Source organism: Serinus canaria, chromosome 3, assembly GCF_022539315.1.
Source record: "Serinus canaria isolate serCan28SL12 chromosome 3, serCan2020, whole genome shotgun sequence".
NCBI classification, from domain to species: domain Eukaryota; kingdom Metazoa; phylum Chordata; class Aves; order Passeriformes; family Fringillidae; genus Serinus; species Serinus canaria.
This window is the reverse complement of record NC_066316.1, coordinates 57,176,399-57,193,832: the sequence shown is the minus strand read 5'-3', so window position 1 is coordinate 57,193,832 and position 17,434 is coordinate 57,176,399. Positions and strand designations below refer to the sequence as shown.

The 17,434-nt window shown below is 35.2% G+C and overlaps 1 protein-coding gene across 1 annotated transcript in view; it reads right to left on the bottom strand.

The window, feature by feature from the left end:
* The window catches only part of AHI1 (Abelson helper integration site 1), an 85,666-nt gene that overhangs the window by 32,029 nt on the left and 36,203 nt on the right, over positions 1–17,434 (bottom strand). Inside the window, exon 19 of the mRNA XM_030236175.2 lies at positions 14,447–14,564. Coding sequence (XP_030092035.2) covers positions 14,447–14,564 — 118 coding nt within the window. The remainder of the gene's footprint in view (positions 1–14,446; positions 14,565–17,434) is intronic.

Below are 17,434 nucleotides of genomic sequence, written 5' to 3'. Positions count from 1 at the left end.
GTGGATGCCTCAGCTGCAGCTACTAGGAGAACCCTGGCTTCCCAAACCATGAGCAAGTCACAGTTTTCCTGAAGTGAGAGACACAACTGCTCTAGTGTGCTTTAACACAGTAATTTCCTTCTCTCTAGCTAATGCATCTGGTTGTTTGATTCCACAGCTCAAGTGACCAGGTAGCTTGTCCTTGCAGCAGAGTTAAGTAAACACTGGAGCAGCAGAACAGAGAAAGGCTTAAATTCACACCTGTAGATCCACAGAGAGATACCTTTGCTGTAACATCAACCAATTCCAATCCTCATATAAGAGACCTCAGAATCAGACAGCACTAACATGAAAACACTGTGCTTCTGGCAGTGCCAGATCCCACAACATAATTATATCTCCCATCAGCCAAAAGAATGCATAGAGGTTAGCCATCATTTTCATTCCTGGTTCAAGGTATACAAGGGCACATACGTGTGTTTGCTCTGAGAATAATCCTCCATGAGGAGGACTATAGAAATAATCTGTCACTGGCTTTGGGTTTCATTTGAAAACATTTATTCTGTACTTAGGCACAATGAAGAGGTAGAATTTGGCCCCTATTTACAAAAAGCATAATGAAGTAAAAACTATTGCATCACAAAAACAATTTAAAAATCCAACTTTTTAATTAGAGATTAAAATCAAATACATTTAGCAGCCTACACACCCACCTAATTATTTCTGAGTAATCTTATCAAACCATCATCTTACATTTTTCTTGCAAATGTTAAGTTTCTACAGTACCATATATAAACAATGCAAGTAGTAGCACGTGTCCCAAGCATTCTTTTGAAGTAAAGAACATTTATTGAATTCATGCTAATCAGGAACGTGCTAATTTACGACAACTTCTAACATTACATCACAATGGCAGTAGATATCACTGAAAATGAGCACAAGTTATAGTATCCAGTTGTTTCTTTCTACAACTTGGAGAACAGAAGGTGATTCTACAGCAAACATCAATAAGCCTGCAGAGATAACATCAGCTTTCTGAAATCAGATTGGCAGCATTATTTACAAGCTTTAGATAGCAGATAAAAAAGATGTGAGGAAAATGCAGACTATGACGCATTCTTTGTATTAATAAGAGTTATTTTTCTTCTAGTGCTGCAGATATCCTGAGAAAGTCATTATTAGTTTTGCAAAGCTGACCTGGACTATTTAAAAGTAAACAAAATAAAATAAAATAGAAAAGGAATTTATTTTGTATTCTATTTATTACATGTAGTTTGTGGTGCTCCCTGTCATCACCAAATATAAAAACTGCAGTCCCGTGGAGCTGTAAATGCCCAACACTGAAATAGCAACCTTCACTTTTGGCTTTAATGTTTTTGCCTCTGCTTTAACTTACCCTCCCTGAATCAGAGGAAATGGAGCTCTTAAGCAGGCTTTATTATTACCTGCTTGCTAAAAATATGTAGAACAGTTAAATTTTATTTATTAATACAGGTAATTCCTATGTAATACCGTTAAATAGAATTTAACTCTATCTGCAGCTCTCAAGTCAAGAGCCTTATGACCTCATAACTCTACTTGTGTATTTAAAAAAAACATACTTAACTAGAGAAAAAAGACAAAGAATGAAAATTATGCAAGGAAGGAAAACAAAGTAATTTTTTCACATGGCTCTTCCCACAACAGGAATTCAGCAATGGCTAGTAACTCAGAGTTACTTAAATCAAATTAGCTTGTCATTCTACAAGTAGAAAGCTGTAAGAAAATATGCTTAGGATACCACAAATATCTTTCAAAATCAGCCATTAACCCATTTTTGCAATGCAAAGTCTTGCCAGCTAAGTAAAAACAACCAGTTACTGCATAAACTTCTGAATTTCTATATTACCCAGAAAGCCTCACAATGTCAAATCACATCTTGACTGGAAAAAAATCTAAAAAAAATTTCACATCTTGTAAATGCTTATGTAGCATTTTCCTAACATTCAAGGTAAAACAGTACCACCAACATCATGTGCAACATGCTGGAAAAAATAAATCAGCTTGATATTTCAGGTCTTTATCATGACCAGAATAGCCACTACTTTCTCTATGACATTAGCACTTTCAGCCAGTACTGAGTATTAATTCTGACAAAGTATTACTAGAAAATTCTATGAAATAGCCAAACAATCATTACATTATCAAACCTTAAAAATGCAGGACCACTGGCAGACACTATATCAGGAAACCATTATGTAAGATTTTTAATTTTGCTTCAAATCAAGAGTAAGGAAAAAAAGTTCACAGCAAACATAATTCTATGTTCAGAAATAGATCATCTCTTTAAAATACACCCCCAAGTTTACTTTCCATTTTGTAGTTCAGAAATAAGACTGGTCAGATGTTTCATGGAAATATGTGTGTGGTGAAACCAAGCTACTCCATGAGAATTTTCCTACATGCACACTCTTTGAGTTTTCAGAAATTTTATGAATAAACCACTTTTAGAAGGATTTTCTACATATCAGTAAATAGAACATGTATGAATAAGTAAGCCCTTTCTGATTAGTATCCAATTGTACATGAAAATAAAATAATGGCCTGCAACCACTTTGGTAAAAAAACTCTGAATATATTTCCTTGTAAATAACATATTAAAAAAGCACTTGAGACTAATATTGGTATCATCTGTTACAGAGGAAAATATACTGAAATGTTATGTCCAACATTAAAGCAACACATTGGAGATCCAACTGGGCATAGATTTCAATGATATTGATTTTTCAGTTTCCTTTACCTGCAAGGTTTGCAAAGTTTTTTAGAATGCAAGAGCAACCTGTTACTGCTTTTACAGCAATGGATATTTAGAATGTTTGGGTCTTAGATGGGGGATGTGCAAAAAAATAAGCATGGAAAATATTTGCATTGAACATGATTAGGAGGCAATACTCCCTTTAATTTACAATAGCAGAACCTGATCTGAGAAGAGGTAAAAAGAAGGCAAATCAAGACAGGCAGATTCATAAAGAGTGGCTGTGTCCAGCTTTAGGCTAAGACCACATTTCTAAAACTCTGGATTATCCTGGAGGGAACAGAATTCTCTAAAAGGTTCAATCAGGAACACAAAATGCTAAAATTGGGATTAGAAGACAGTAAAACTTTTCACTATCTCAGTGGCAAGCGAGAAAGTAGAAGTAACAGTCCTATCCAGTGAATTAGTACCTTGTTTGTATAGGAATTTTGCAAGCAAGACTATTTGTCCAGCAAATCTAAAGATGTAAACATAAATAATAATGAAAATTAAATTCTGAATGAAGAAATAGCATTTGACTAAATATTTTTTACAGTATAATGAAATGCAATATAAATGCTTAATACAATACCATACTAGCTTTTCTCACATCCTCACATAGATAGTACCACATTGTTAAAAACTACAGTACTTTAACATGTAAGCCTAATTATATCACCCATCCTCTCTGGTTTGACTACCAGTTGCAGCTAAAATCCCTACTGACTATGTTCATACAGCATCTCCAATAAGCCAAAACCCACATAAAAGCAGCAAGTGCTAAGTTTTCATAATCATCACTAAGAGGGAGGCGATTAAGGTCTGAATATTCAAGGACAGGAAATTCTTCTCCATAGCCTTTTCTAAAAGGAACCACCCATTTCTATGCATTATGAATGATATCTGAGTTTCTTGAAAACTGACTTCATTGCCAACTGCTACAAACATTTGCTTCTTCAAGAGGACCAAACAACTGAAAACCACAGAAAATTGTCTAGTAACACTCTTAAGTTTGGGAACCTCAAAGTATATGTTTTTATACAGCCATATTCAGTAAACCTTCCTAGGTGGTTTTTGCACACATTTACGTGCCAATTATTAACTTATGAATGGTGATACAGACAACCTTGGACACACCTTGTTCTCTTTGAGTGATTACTGGAACTTACTCTGAAAATTGTTTTGGTAAGAAAAGCTGATTTGCAGGAAGAGTCTTAATTGAAACCACATTTTCAACTGCTGAAGATCCTTTACATGTGTGAGTAGTAAACAAAGATGGAAGTTTCTTTTATGTTCTGCACCAGAAGGAAAACAAATTTCCAATCAAGTACTGTGGTATGTTATAGATGTGCATTAGGTGGGCACTACACCCCAAATCTTGTAAGAACAGTAGAACAACTATATTTCTTCTCCTCTTGTTGCTGTTTTTTTATGCAGAAGCAGCCAAATCAGAAGCAAATACAATTTGGCAGAACATACTTTATATTAGATTGAACTGCTGGACACAAAAAGTGAAAAGTTGCCACCAATTAATCAATATATATTCAGAACTTGTGTTTTAAATTATTTCAAAAATGAAAAATTCCAAGAACATGCTTGGAATCCTTATAGGAAAGAAATACCTGCTTGGTTTTAGCGAGAGCCCAGCTCACAACAGACGTTCTTCAACTAGCAGCATGCATAGCTCTGTTACATACCTTCTCTGTATAGAGACAATTCCCCCCCACACACACACTCTAAGGATAGGCTCATCCTTTTTTACTACAGAGGTGAACTCTGCTTAAATGTGATTATCCATTAATGAAAACTCAAAGATGCAAGGAGTAGGAAAATGAAACCTATTCAAGGTCTTCACCTGAAAATACAACACCTCACAAAGTGAATCTTATGCTCTGTAGGTGAATAGTAACAACCAGAAGTTGGTGAATGAACTCTCACGACATTTCAAATTGCCACTAGGCAATTTGTCACACCATAAGATGCTCAACACATATTTTGAAAGAAGCTCCAATTTTCTGTATGTTATTATTTGGCATATTGGCTGCAGCAGTCTGCTTCCTTTGACCAGTCAGGCCCTGAAAGGATTGCAGAAAGACCTGTATCAACATATGCCACTGCAACACCCTTCAGCTAATCTGTAAAAAACCCCAATCAATGAGGCACCAGAAGCTAGCATAGATAGACAGCTGAAGTAGAGACTGACAGGACAGGAAAAGGGGATGTGCAATGTTGAATCATATGGGATGCAGTATGCCGGAGTCAATCTTTATATGAGATACAGAGTATCAAATATTATCTGTTACATGGTTGAGTAAGAGCCTTCTGCAAAAAGACTGTCCAGCAAGCCAGAACAAAGCTCTGGGTCAAGTGAGCAGGAGAGACACCAAAAGAGTTTTTCTGAATTTGCCTGTTTGTCACTTGAATCTTTTTTCTTTGCCTGAGGAAGTAAAAACTGGAGAAACCGAGCCTTAATTGTGAGAGGAAAACATGAGAAAGGAATCTCTGCAATCCTTCACTGCATGCCACAAGATTGCAAAAAACACTTATATACAAGTTTTCAGAAGCAGAGTTTTAAGAGAATTCTAGTGCTTCATTTGAGGCCAACAAGGACCGAGTCACTGTTCCCTACAGCCTCCAGCGAGCAGGAAAGCAAGCTAACAATGAGCATGCAGGCTCCAGTGAAGGTCTCACTGCATCTGGATCAAGGCAGCACATTGAGGCCAGCTCTGTATATAACAGCAAACTGCTGTGTGACAACACCAATGTCTGAGTTACACACCTATAGAAGCCCTCACTTCTCTGCATCTGCCTTCTGCCATCTTAATGCTTTTCCAAGCCACCATCCTCTGTCATTACTTTCTACAGGATCAACATGATCCATATCAAGCTACAATGACCAAACTGCATCAGGAACACAATCTACTGCAGAGCATACTACAGACTACATATACCAATGTATGTTTAAATCATAGATTTTTCAATTTTTTGATGCACTTAGGATTTGCTAACTTGTCAAAACCAGCAATGAAGTCAAAGTACTTTGGTCTCCTCTTGGGAGATGGAGATGTCTCCCTCCATGTGCACCATGGCTGCTACTGGGGTTTTTGCACTGTCCTCCCGGCTCCTCTGGAAATGACAGGAACAGAAGGATTGGAGCAATACAAGCAGGGATCAATTTCCCTATTTTATTCACTCATGTTTACTGCTGTACAGACAGCATCCTTGCTGATGTGAGCTTTCTGCTAGACAAGAGGACTGATACTTCACTGCACACTCCTTGGCAGGACTGTTTCCCTCCCTGAAAAGTGACCAACTGAAAGTTCATTCAAGCATGTTGTTGTCTCATGGCTCAACAACCCAAAATTACAGACAAGGTCAGAGTGAAAACAGTTAACAGGACCTCTCTACTTAGGAATTAATTAGATTCAGTTGTTTTAGGATCCACATAACTGAGAAAGTAAGGGCACACTTAGGCCAAATCTCTTTTGGCAGAGACTTACCACAGTACTACGTCACACCCTGATTTTGCAATCTATATCCATGGCTGCCAAGCAGAGAGTAATGCTTCATTTAATCCACACCCTTGTATAATTTGGCTGAGAATACTTCCTTTAGCCTGAAGGCTCAGCAGTAATTACCCTAACATACACCAATTTCAAGTAAATATAAATGGTGTTCTTTAGATAAAGTTTTTGGAATCTTCAAAGATTGCTGTTATTGTGCTCTGTATTTAATGTAATTTTTAGAGAAATATTTTAATTAACTTACCTAGAAGAAATATGAGAAAGAACATATAAAAAAGGAACATGTGTATCTTTGATCTCAGTATAAACAATTCTAGCAAGTTTAACTAGAAAATACAAACTCTTCTGACATTTATAACATCTTATCAATCAGATAGAAGAAACTGGATAAGCAACCTTTTACAATAGAAGAACTAGATTGTCATTAATGTTAATGGTTATGTTTCTGCGTCTTTACTATTCTATTGGAACATTTTTGTGGTTAGATGAATCTATTTATACAACTTATGTTTTCAAATTAAAAAATAATTTTTACTATTCATTTTCTAAACGTAAACACCCAACTCTTCTATCGTAAGACAAGGTCCTGTATTTTTGCCTTGAGCCAGAACTCTGACCCTGCCCAATGATGCGGGCAGCACAGCAGGGTCACAGAGCTCTGAGGGAGCTCCTTCTCCTGCAGAATGGCCTGAGCTGCCTGTAAGCCACGATGAAGGCACAGGTGTGTCCTGATACTCTTGATTTTAACTTACTGCCAAAGTCAGCTGTAAGCTGGAACATCAGGAGCCTTTGTAATCTATTTGCACTGAAGAAACTGAGTCACAGCTACTTCAAAATGTAAATGGTATGGCCAAATAGGTTATAAAAGAAGAAGGTATAATAACATCTTGTGATAGATATTCCTATTGTTTTAAAAGAAAACTATCTTTGAGAAAAATATCTGTAAGCTGTATTTTTCAGTTCTTCCATAATGTTATAAGCAAATAATAACGAAAAAAGTTTTATTTTCTTTCTTTCTCCCTCCTGTTACACACTTCCCTTAAGTCAAAGTGAGAGATATGAATATCTTAAAATGAATGATCATTTTCCCCAGGGGAGTTCCCATTCAAATTAACAAACATATATAAAAACACACTTTATACTTAATGCTCTTCTGCTTATAGTAAAAATACTTTAAGAAAACATCAGTGTAATTGCATCAGTTGACACTTATTGAGAACTGATCTGTGGTGTTGAGCTGGTGATTTCTCTCTACTGAGCTCTCCTACCTCCATCTTTTAAAAAATAAAGAGAAATTCTGTTAACTAGATCTAAAACTTAATTCATAGTAATAAATACTCACTGACTATGCAGTAATCTTTAGTTAAAACAAGGCTTTTAGTGACTGTAAAAGAATGTTTATCTTTGGTTAATAGGAGAAAAAAAATCCTACAACAGAATAATATACTCAAAAACCAAGGGACTAAAATAAGTCAAGTTTACTCACTTAGAAAGTGCTGGTATTCTGCATTATTACTATCACTATTGCTATCTATTATTACAGACCAAGTGGTGGTGGGGATGTTTAATTCATTTTCCAAAAGAAAGTAAGCATACATACTTGATCCAGTCACAGAGTTAACATCAATTACATCCTACAAATTACAGAAAATGTGAGAATTCTTCAAAGTAGCAATAATATATTTCTTGCAATAACAGAAAGCAACTCACATTTCTACATTTAGGAATGTGAAAGAAAATACTAGGTAAAATTCTTAGTTTTTTGGTATCAGTGTCCCACTACAATAATTAAATGAAACGGATCACATTTTTAAAGAAATCTAACCTCATAAAAATATAAGAATAGTTCACTTGAGAATTTTTTAAAGTTTAAATTTCTGAAAAGTGTGTCAGGCAGAATTAGTTCTTCAGATATGTGACAGAGCAGGAAGACAGCAAACTGTGTAAGACCATAGAAAAATAACTGCAAAGTGAGAGACAAGTACTAGGCACTTATTTCTTTCATCTTGAGGCACATTCCCCTTTTTCAAACACATGACATATCTACTAGCAGCAGATTGCAGCTTGCAGGAAGCTAACCACTCCACAAGCATTTATTCTCATGCATCACTTCCTATGTTGGCAGCACCTCTATAGTACATAATGAAAGTGTTCTGCATTTCTGTCCAGTCCCAGATTCCAAGGGTAGCAGACTGCTATCAAAACATATTTCACCCACTGGACTGCCTGATCACATCAAGGCCATTAGGAATATCCCTTAGTGAAGGGGGAACTTGCATTTTTCCCTCTGTAGAAGAAGGAGGGAATAATAGGAGTAAGAATAAACAGAAAAGATAAACAGATCAGGAAAACAATGAAAATACTACTAAACTATTTTGCACAGGCCTCATAACATCACTTCATTATTTTCTCAATCAGTAACACAAAAAAAGGCCAGCAGACTCACCGATGCTAATGAAATTAAGAAACTTTGTGAAATTATTATGCATTACCTTCTTCCCTTTTTTAATTTTTTCATAAATAAAGTAAAATTAGTTTCCAATCTTTACCTATAGCAGATTGTACTACACTGGAACAACTTTCAACTTTCAATAGTGTGGGTTCTGAACCACTTTTAGGTGTGTACTTGGTTCTCTTCACCATAATATTTTTCTGCCCCAATTTTAAGAAGATGTGGAGATAAAAAGAAAAATGTCAATGAAACTTAGACATTTTTATGGCAAATTGCTACAGCATTTCCATAGCTCTGATCTGTGCAGCCCTGCTGGCTTAATTGCTTTCACCATCACAGCAAACCTAAATGAAGCTGCTGGGTGAGCTAATGAGGCAGCATACATTACAATTCAACAGGGAACAGATATACCCAATATTCTTTCAAAACAAAATTGAGTTCTTTTCTTATGTTTATATTCTTGGCAAGAAGTCTTTTGCACATACTCAAGATATTTCTCTTTAAAAGTGCATAGGAAGATATTTCACTCCTATGTTAAAATACAGTATAAACACTAATATGCTGGGAATAAAAAAAGTATGTATTCAGTGATCCATGTGCTATTCAATTTGCCTGCATGGACTGCATCCCAGTAACAGATTTCTCCAATGGGCACTTCCACTGGCACTCCCTCTAAACAAAAATATTCCCCCACCCAAAGTCAAAATTACATATTTTCAGCACAGTAGTGCAGGGAAGATGGCAATGCTCCCACCTGTACCACATGGCTTCTTTTAGTCATCCTCTCTCTTTCAAACACCTCTTTCACAAGACAGTACAAATACTGTATTTCATCTTGTACTTGGACTATGTAGTTCACATATATGCACTCTTCTATTAATATACACTCTTGTTTTTTACTGTCTCTTTGGAATATTTTGTTGATGATTGTTCTCAAATTAGAAAAAAATAAGTTATTAGAATAACAAAATTGAATTAAATTGTTCATTTGATACATGTTCAATTACAGCTTGTGTAAGTCTTCTTTCCCCTAAGAGATCCTCAGAGATGAAAAGAATAAGGCCACACTGAACAAGCTTTCTGCAGATATTTTTCCTTGAGTGGCACAAAATTATGTGAAAGGCATATATCCCCAAAAAACCCAAACAAGTCCATCCAATTCCTTCAGGGCTGTTGTAGTACTGAAGGATAGATGGGGATAGAGTTGGGGAGAAAGTATTAAATATTGGGGGGGATGATTTAACATACATATGAGGCTGCAACTTTTGTTGCAGCATCTCTGCACAATGTGAATTTTGCTACTTCGTGTAGCAAAATTGTACCTCCTTTTTCTGATACTAAAAAAAAAACCAAGAATAAAGAATGTATTTTAAGAACATTTAACTGATGCATTAATATTTCTGATATCTTTGATGTAGAAACCTATTTCACCATTTGCTTGGGACTGAAAGAAGCAATTTTAAATAGTCTATCAAATGTAATAAAGGACTTAAATGTGAAGACAGTTTTGTTAATTTTTTTAGAGTGCAATAAAGAGTGCTTTGAAGCTTTCCCTTTATATAGGTGGAAAACACCTTTGACTGTCAGTTGTGTTAATGGAGAGAAAATTTCTAATTGTTCTCAACCCTGCCAAAATGTTGTGTTTTTTGTTTTTGAGATTTTCTTTAAAGATACAAGAACCATCACGTTTCTAGCACATACGTAATTAATTTTTAAGAGCAAGTTTAATTAACTGGTTTTATTGAAGTCCAAATTTCAGTGAACAGATCTGTGTAGTATTTATAGTCAAGCTTCAATCTCCCACATAATTAACAATTAGGGTCACTGTTAATTACAATGACTTGAAACCTAAAACTTATTTTAGAAAGCATGTCCTGAACATAATGGTAGTTACTGAAGAATCACTGTTGAATAAAGCCCAAAGATGCCGGATATTTCTTTCATGGCATGCCACAGACCTCCAAAAGAGTGTCTCATAGGAAGGTGATTTCACTGTCCAAAGATGCTCTCAGTCTTAAAGAGGAAAGGCAAACAAAACCAGAGGGGATTTTAATGTCTGTCAGCTAGAATGAGCAATTGAAAAGCTGAAGTTTTTGCTACTTTCCTATTTGTTAAAAAAATAACAACTAGGAAATGGGTCATGCTGGAAGAAGTTATGAAAGTGGAGCATATAAGAAGAAAGAGACAGGAATGTTTAAGACAAAGTTCTGGATAATGCTACAGTGCAGTGCTGCAGAACAGCACTACAGGCCAGGTATGATAAAACTAGCACTAAGCATGAGCATAGCCAGGGCTATACAGCACAGGCAAGGTAAAACCTCAATTCTGACTATCAAAGACATATCTTAATCAAACTGCATTACCAAGGAAGGAAAAAAAAAAAGAAAAGAAAAGGAAGTAGAAAAGAAGTTCAGCAACCTTAAATATTACATACCTATAGGGAGAGATTCCTTACAGTACTAACACCCATAAGACTTCATGAATCTAAACTACAAATGAAGATCTCAAAGGGGATGACTTTCTCCAAAGACAAACATTCAGCAAACTTTTCAAATTACTGACATTGTTATGAGCACAGCTACAACTATTCTGAGGCAGACACAAAAATTATCCTGATGTGGTAAAATGAGTCACAATCCTGATGAAAAATTTCAGCCATCATAACAGACAGTAAGAAAACCTCAGTTCCATGCCTCTCCCTCAAATTTAAAACAATCTTTGTGAGAGGAAGGCACAGAACATACATTTTCTTTAATTAATTCTGTTAAATCTGATTAAATGTCTCTAATGAAGTGCTTTATACATACCACATAAAAATAGGTGTACCCATGTATTGTACCTGCTTTGTGGCACATATTTGCTAATTACTATTTGACAAAATTTGTTATGTTTTTCTTACATAATTCTAACCATGCTCTTGAACAGAGCTGCATAGAATCAATGGGAAAGCAGTAGAAGTTAAGTTTGAATTTGGCAAGACTTTCAACACTGTCCCCCACAACATTCCCACAAACAAACAGCTCAAGGGTGCACTGTATAAAACAGACAGTGCAACAGACTGGAAGCTGGCTGAGCTGGAGAGTTTAGAGGCTTGTAACCACTCACATGAAATCTAACTGGGGACTTTAGACCAGTGGTGCACTCCACAGGTCTATACTGGGGTCCACACTTGAACTTTTCCAGTAATGACCTGGATGACAGGACTGAGTGCATCCTCAATGAATTTGCAGATGATAAAAATCTGGCAGGAGGAGCTGATACAGCAGAGGAATGTGCTGCCATTCAGAGGTGCCTTGACAACAGACACAAATGGGCCAACAAGAACCTCTTGAAGTTCAACAATGGGAAATGCCAAGTCCTGAACTAGTGGAGAAATAATCCCATGTACCAAAGCAGGCTGAAATACACAAAATATAATTTAAAGATAATTAAAAATCCTTTCCTGTGAGAACAGTCAAATATTCTAAAAGGTTGTCCAGAGATGTTTTGGAGTCTCCATCCTTAGAGATATTCAAAACCCAAATGGATACAGTCCTGAGCTCTAGGTGAATCCACTTTAAGGAGGAGGGTTGGGCTCCATGGTCAATAATATCATGATCTTGTCTTTACTCATCTCACATAAAGAATATTCTGTCACTGAGAAAGATACTGAAGCGCTCTATCAGATAATTAAACAATTAATTACTTTATTTAGAGCAAACTGGTTGGAAACAAAGGCAGTCCTGCCTTGGCATCCATGAGCTAACTATTCTTAGGGAAGTGGGGAAATAGCAGAATAAACAGCAGAATAAGACTGGGGCTTTGTTAAAGCCTATAAATCTGTGAAATTACGCACTTGAAGAAAAGCCAAAACACACGATATGTCACGGTATACAGAACCCATTTGTCAAAATGAACACACATATTTAAAAGTGATAGCAGTGAATATTACTTTTATTTGAAGTATTATATTACAAAGTCACAAACTGCTAATTCTGCAAATGTATTTGGATATGAAAAGATTTAAACATCGGGAAAGATCTGCTGTATTACTGCTACTGCCCATGTAACATATAGATAGAAACACTGTTTTTCCACTGTTTTCTACCTCAGGCAAGACTGAGACAATTAGACTTTCTTTTAAAAAGAAAGGGCTGCATATATTCAGGCTGCTACGCTGCCCATACTACAAGATATCAGCTGCCACCTTACCAAACTATTAGAGTATGCATAAACACCAGTCACGTGGTTAAATATACTGCAAACAGAGCTTTACACATGTAAATGGGAATTCTGCATTTTGCTTTAAGAAGCATTAAATGCACAGTAAAGGTGACAAAACTGAACTGTCAACATAACCTTCAGGAATATGTAACCATCTGCTGGATCTCTAGTACGGGCAATTGTTAACAATGCAACATCCCAATTAAAAAAAGCACAAAATGAAAATCTATTTTATATATACAACCAACACAGAAAATAAAGGTTCTGTCCTCACAGCACAATCAATAAATCAATAGAAACATTTAAGTACAGATTTTCTGTTATTCAAAAGCAAAATTTATCTGGCAGTTAGGCACTACGAACACCAGCACTTATCTTCAGTTTATAACCAATGGAGACTGATGACATAGATAAGTAAGTATTTTCACGATTCACTGAAAACAAGCCTACCACAACAGAACAACCTGGAGGCCCACAAAACAACAGAGAAGTAATTCACAATTTTAAAACATTTTCTTACAGAAAAATCTATTTCAATTGTGGCCCATTAGTATTTTTATGGTTGCCTTCCCTTAAAAATCTTCCTGTTCTCATGGCTTCTTCTCATGGCCATTTGCGTTGTGAATTAGTGACTAAGAGTGATTCTGAGACCAGTGCTCTATCTTTTACACCATGCTAAGGACCATTTCCCCAGCTGCTCAAAAAAAGTAATCATAACTTCATTTGGGAAAAAAATTGTCTGCCTTTAGGAGATAATTCTATATAATTATAGAGATTATTCCTATCTTTACTATCTACATTTTAAATCTCTATTACGTGTTTTTATTTCATTATATATTCCACCCTCCCTCTGGAATTCTTTTTACTCTTCTCAAGGATACAAAACAAAAACACTTTGAAATTAAGGTGCCAATTTTCTGTCTTACTTTACAGGTGCCCAGAAAAAATGGCATGAAATTATAAATTTTATTATTAAATACTGTGATTATCAATAAAACAGATATTATTAGCAAAGTAAGCATCACAAATGTACATAATTGCATTGCTTACCTTTTTCTCTAATCTTTCAATACAAAATATCTTTAGGGGAAAAAAATCCAAAAATAGATTAAAAACAACTGCAAAAAGACTATCAATCACTAGGGTTTTGTAGTAGTATATATGCTTTTAAATTCTATTCATTTTGAGTGCCCATGTTTAAGATTCTTCAGTAAGCATTAAAATATATATCAAAATATTAAATTAAGAAAAGCTGACAAACTCATCCTCTTCTATGAACTTACAGCACTAATAAATAGGTGTACAGCTTAAAGAAAGAAAAATTTTACAAAGAAACATGCATCATCATTGGACTGTATCACACTGGACTTAAAAAACTGTATCACATATAACAAAACTGGCTTAGTCCCTGAAAGAACTGCACAGCAAAATTTTAAAAGGCATAAAATAATTTTTTTTTTTTCATAGAAGTTATCACCCCTTCTGTACAAAGAGTGAAGAAATGAAGAAACTTACCACTTTCAGCAGTCAAAGAATACAGAGGATTCCGTGGAATACTCAGAGCACCCGGCAGCCTTAGCTTGGAGTGTGGTGACAGAGATGATGGTGCAGGAAGCAAGAGATTTGAGTTTGCCTGTAATAGGAAGACAAATCAGAAAGTGAAATGTAATTTCCTGGGTCACTTACTGATGCAATAGCTAGAAGAGAAATATTTGTTTACTGTAAATAACTATTAAATTCCAGGAAAAAAATTAAAGCTCAAATCGATGAAGACTAACAACTGCAATATTTATTTCTTCTCAGTATTTGGAGATACACACTTTGAAAAATTACTGGCACAGCAATAAACTGAACTGTGTGTTTATATATGCACACTAACTCTCAAGCAGTGCAAACAATGGAACAGAACTGTTTGAACCAGCATTTTGTGGCATCTTCATGTATAAAAATAACAAGATGTACATACGCTCATAAACTTAGAAATGTAAAATAATTTCTCATTTTTGAGTACTCAAACTACACTATATCCATGAAGAGATACTCACTACCATAGGAAAAAAAAATCTTAAACCAATCCTAGCACAGAACTGATTACTGTAAAGCAATAAACACCAAAATTCCAGGGACTTCCAACATGTAAATTACACATAATATAATTACAGTCCTAATCTCCATAGCAACAAAGATAATGTAGTTAAAATCTGTTTTCCTATGGACTATATATATATATATATATATATATATGCACAAAACAACTACAACACAAAAGCCATTCCCAAACTTTAATCTTGTCATATTATCCTATACAGTCTATGAAAAAAAAATTTATCATCTCAAGTGTTTGGTTGATCCAATTGAGAATTTTACTGTTTGTTAAATATATTTTCACTGCCTTAATACACCAAAGCCAAGACAGAAGAAAAACAGGCCTTGAATAAAATATTTGTAACTTTCCTCAAGCAAGATATTCATATGCTAAAATTCATGAGAATTATTTACATAAGATAACATAATTCTTGATCCTTTCAAAAGTCAAGCCTATTTCATCATATAGAATAAAAGCATATGGTCACCCAATCCAACTAAAATCTCGCTATCAGCAGAGCACTTCTTTGGCCTCAGTAACCTCTAGATCAGAACCTTAAACTTCAATGGTGGGCCAGTGATATTTTGCAAATTTTCAAATTACTGGCTTGTAAATTCTGTTTAAAGAAAGGAGACAATCAGAGATTCACTTTGGTTTAACTATCTCAAAAATTACATATTTTATGTAACTACTATTTCTGTACTTCAAGAAATATTATTCAATTCAATAATGCATAGTATTTGGGTATTGGCAGGTGTACTGAAATGCAGGTAATATAGCAGTAAAAATGTGTGTTCAATTACTTGACTGGGCCAGAGGGTATCTGCCACCAACTGCTCTGCACCACTACACCTGATCTTCCTCTTAATGTGTCTGGCTTTTGTGCAGGAATATGGATTTAATTCTAATGTGGAAACCTTGTAGCAAAAATTATCTTTGACTAACAAGGAATCTTGCAGCAAAAGTGCACAATTGTAATGACTATAATCCAAAACTGACAGAAAGAAAAGTAACACATAAAATCAGATTAAGTATTGAACATGATTTTTAAAAAGCATTAAACCTGCTAGATTTTACTACAGTGGACAAATTTAAATGAATGATATTAAACAGTAGCTGGGAAATGTTATCAGAATGGAGGCCTGTTTTTGTGAATAACTTCAACAACAAAATCAATCTGCTTTTCTTGCATTTACATATGCAAGCAAATAAGCTTCATTAATACAAAGTTTTCTCTGATACAAAAGAGTTGTGGAAAGCCATTAGCTTACGTATTTACTCAAACACAGAAAAAATAATCTGTTCTGCAAACGTTTTGATCTCAGCTTCCCAGTGTTTCATCTTATTTAATCCACTGTAAACTCTAGGGAGAGACCTTTCCCTAGATAAATGAGAAGATTTCCCCTTTGCATGAATTTCTTGCTAAGTGCACACTACACCACAAGACAAACAGAGACTTTCCAGTCAAATACTTTGACAGAAGTCTCTTTCAAATTTGCTATCAAAAATTAGATTTTAGGTAATACCAGGAAATGAAGACAGGTTGAATATATTGGCCTTTGGAAATCAAGCTAAACAGGACAGAGCAAAATATTGAAAACTAACATTTAAAAGATGCCTCCCCAGTTCATCCTGGAAGGAAGAATTATAAAGCTAAGCTTGTCTTGATTCTGGTCCTTGAACAAATTATATAAGAGATTTGGAGCTCTATGTAAATTATTCCTGTACAACACTTAATTCATTTCCCTTTATTTTCCTGCTGTATTATGCAAACACTCTCACAATACATGCCAAATAGTGTGCTTTGAAATCAAATGCAACAAGATACACAGAACAGAGGGCTGAATGTGCAGTCCTGAGGATTTAAGAAAATCACTTGTTCTAAAATGCAGCTTAAGTTCCATTAGAATACTTCCTTCCTGTCCAAGGCCTTAAAAACAAGATGAAAACCTTTTTAATAAAAGAGATATTAAAAATTAAGTTTTAATCAGTTTTACAGGAAGCGATTTATTCCTCCCCTTCATGGCAGTGCAGCTGAATTCAGGTGAGCAATAAAAGACTGCCCATCCAAAGCAGAGACAAAACCAGGTTTTAATGACCTTTCTGCCATTAGCTCTTAAGTATTATTTAAAACTCTAAGAAGCCCAAGGAGGGAAAAAAGGCACAACATTGTAACAGAAATGGGAAGCATTCAGCTAATAAGTGAGGAATTGTGATTCAAGCACAACTGCTTCCAGGTGAAGTACACTATTCTATGAAAAATAATTAATCGTTGGCTAAGATAGCCAACCATGAATTTACTTATTTTTCACAACAGGCTCTGCTTTCTTCGTGCATAAATCACAGCTTTATCAAAGACACAGTTTACTACTACTTTGAATTGAGTAAAACTAAGAGTTAAAACATTCTTATTGTTT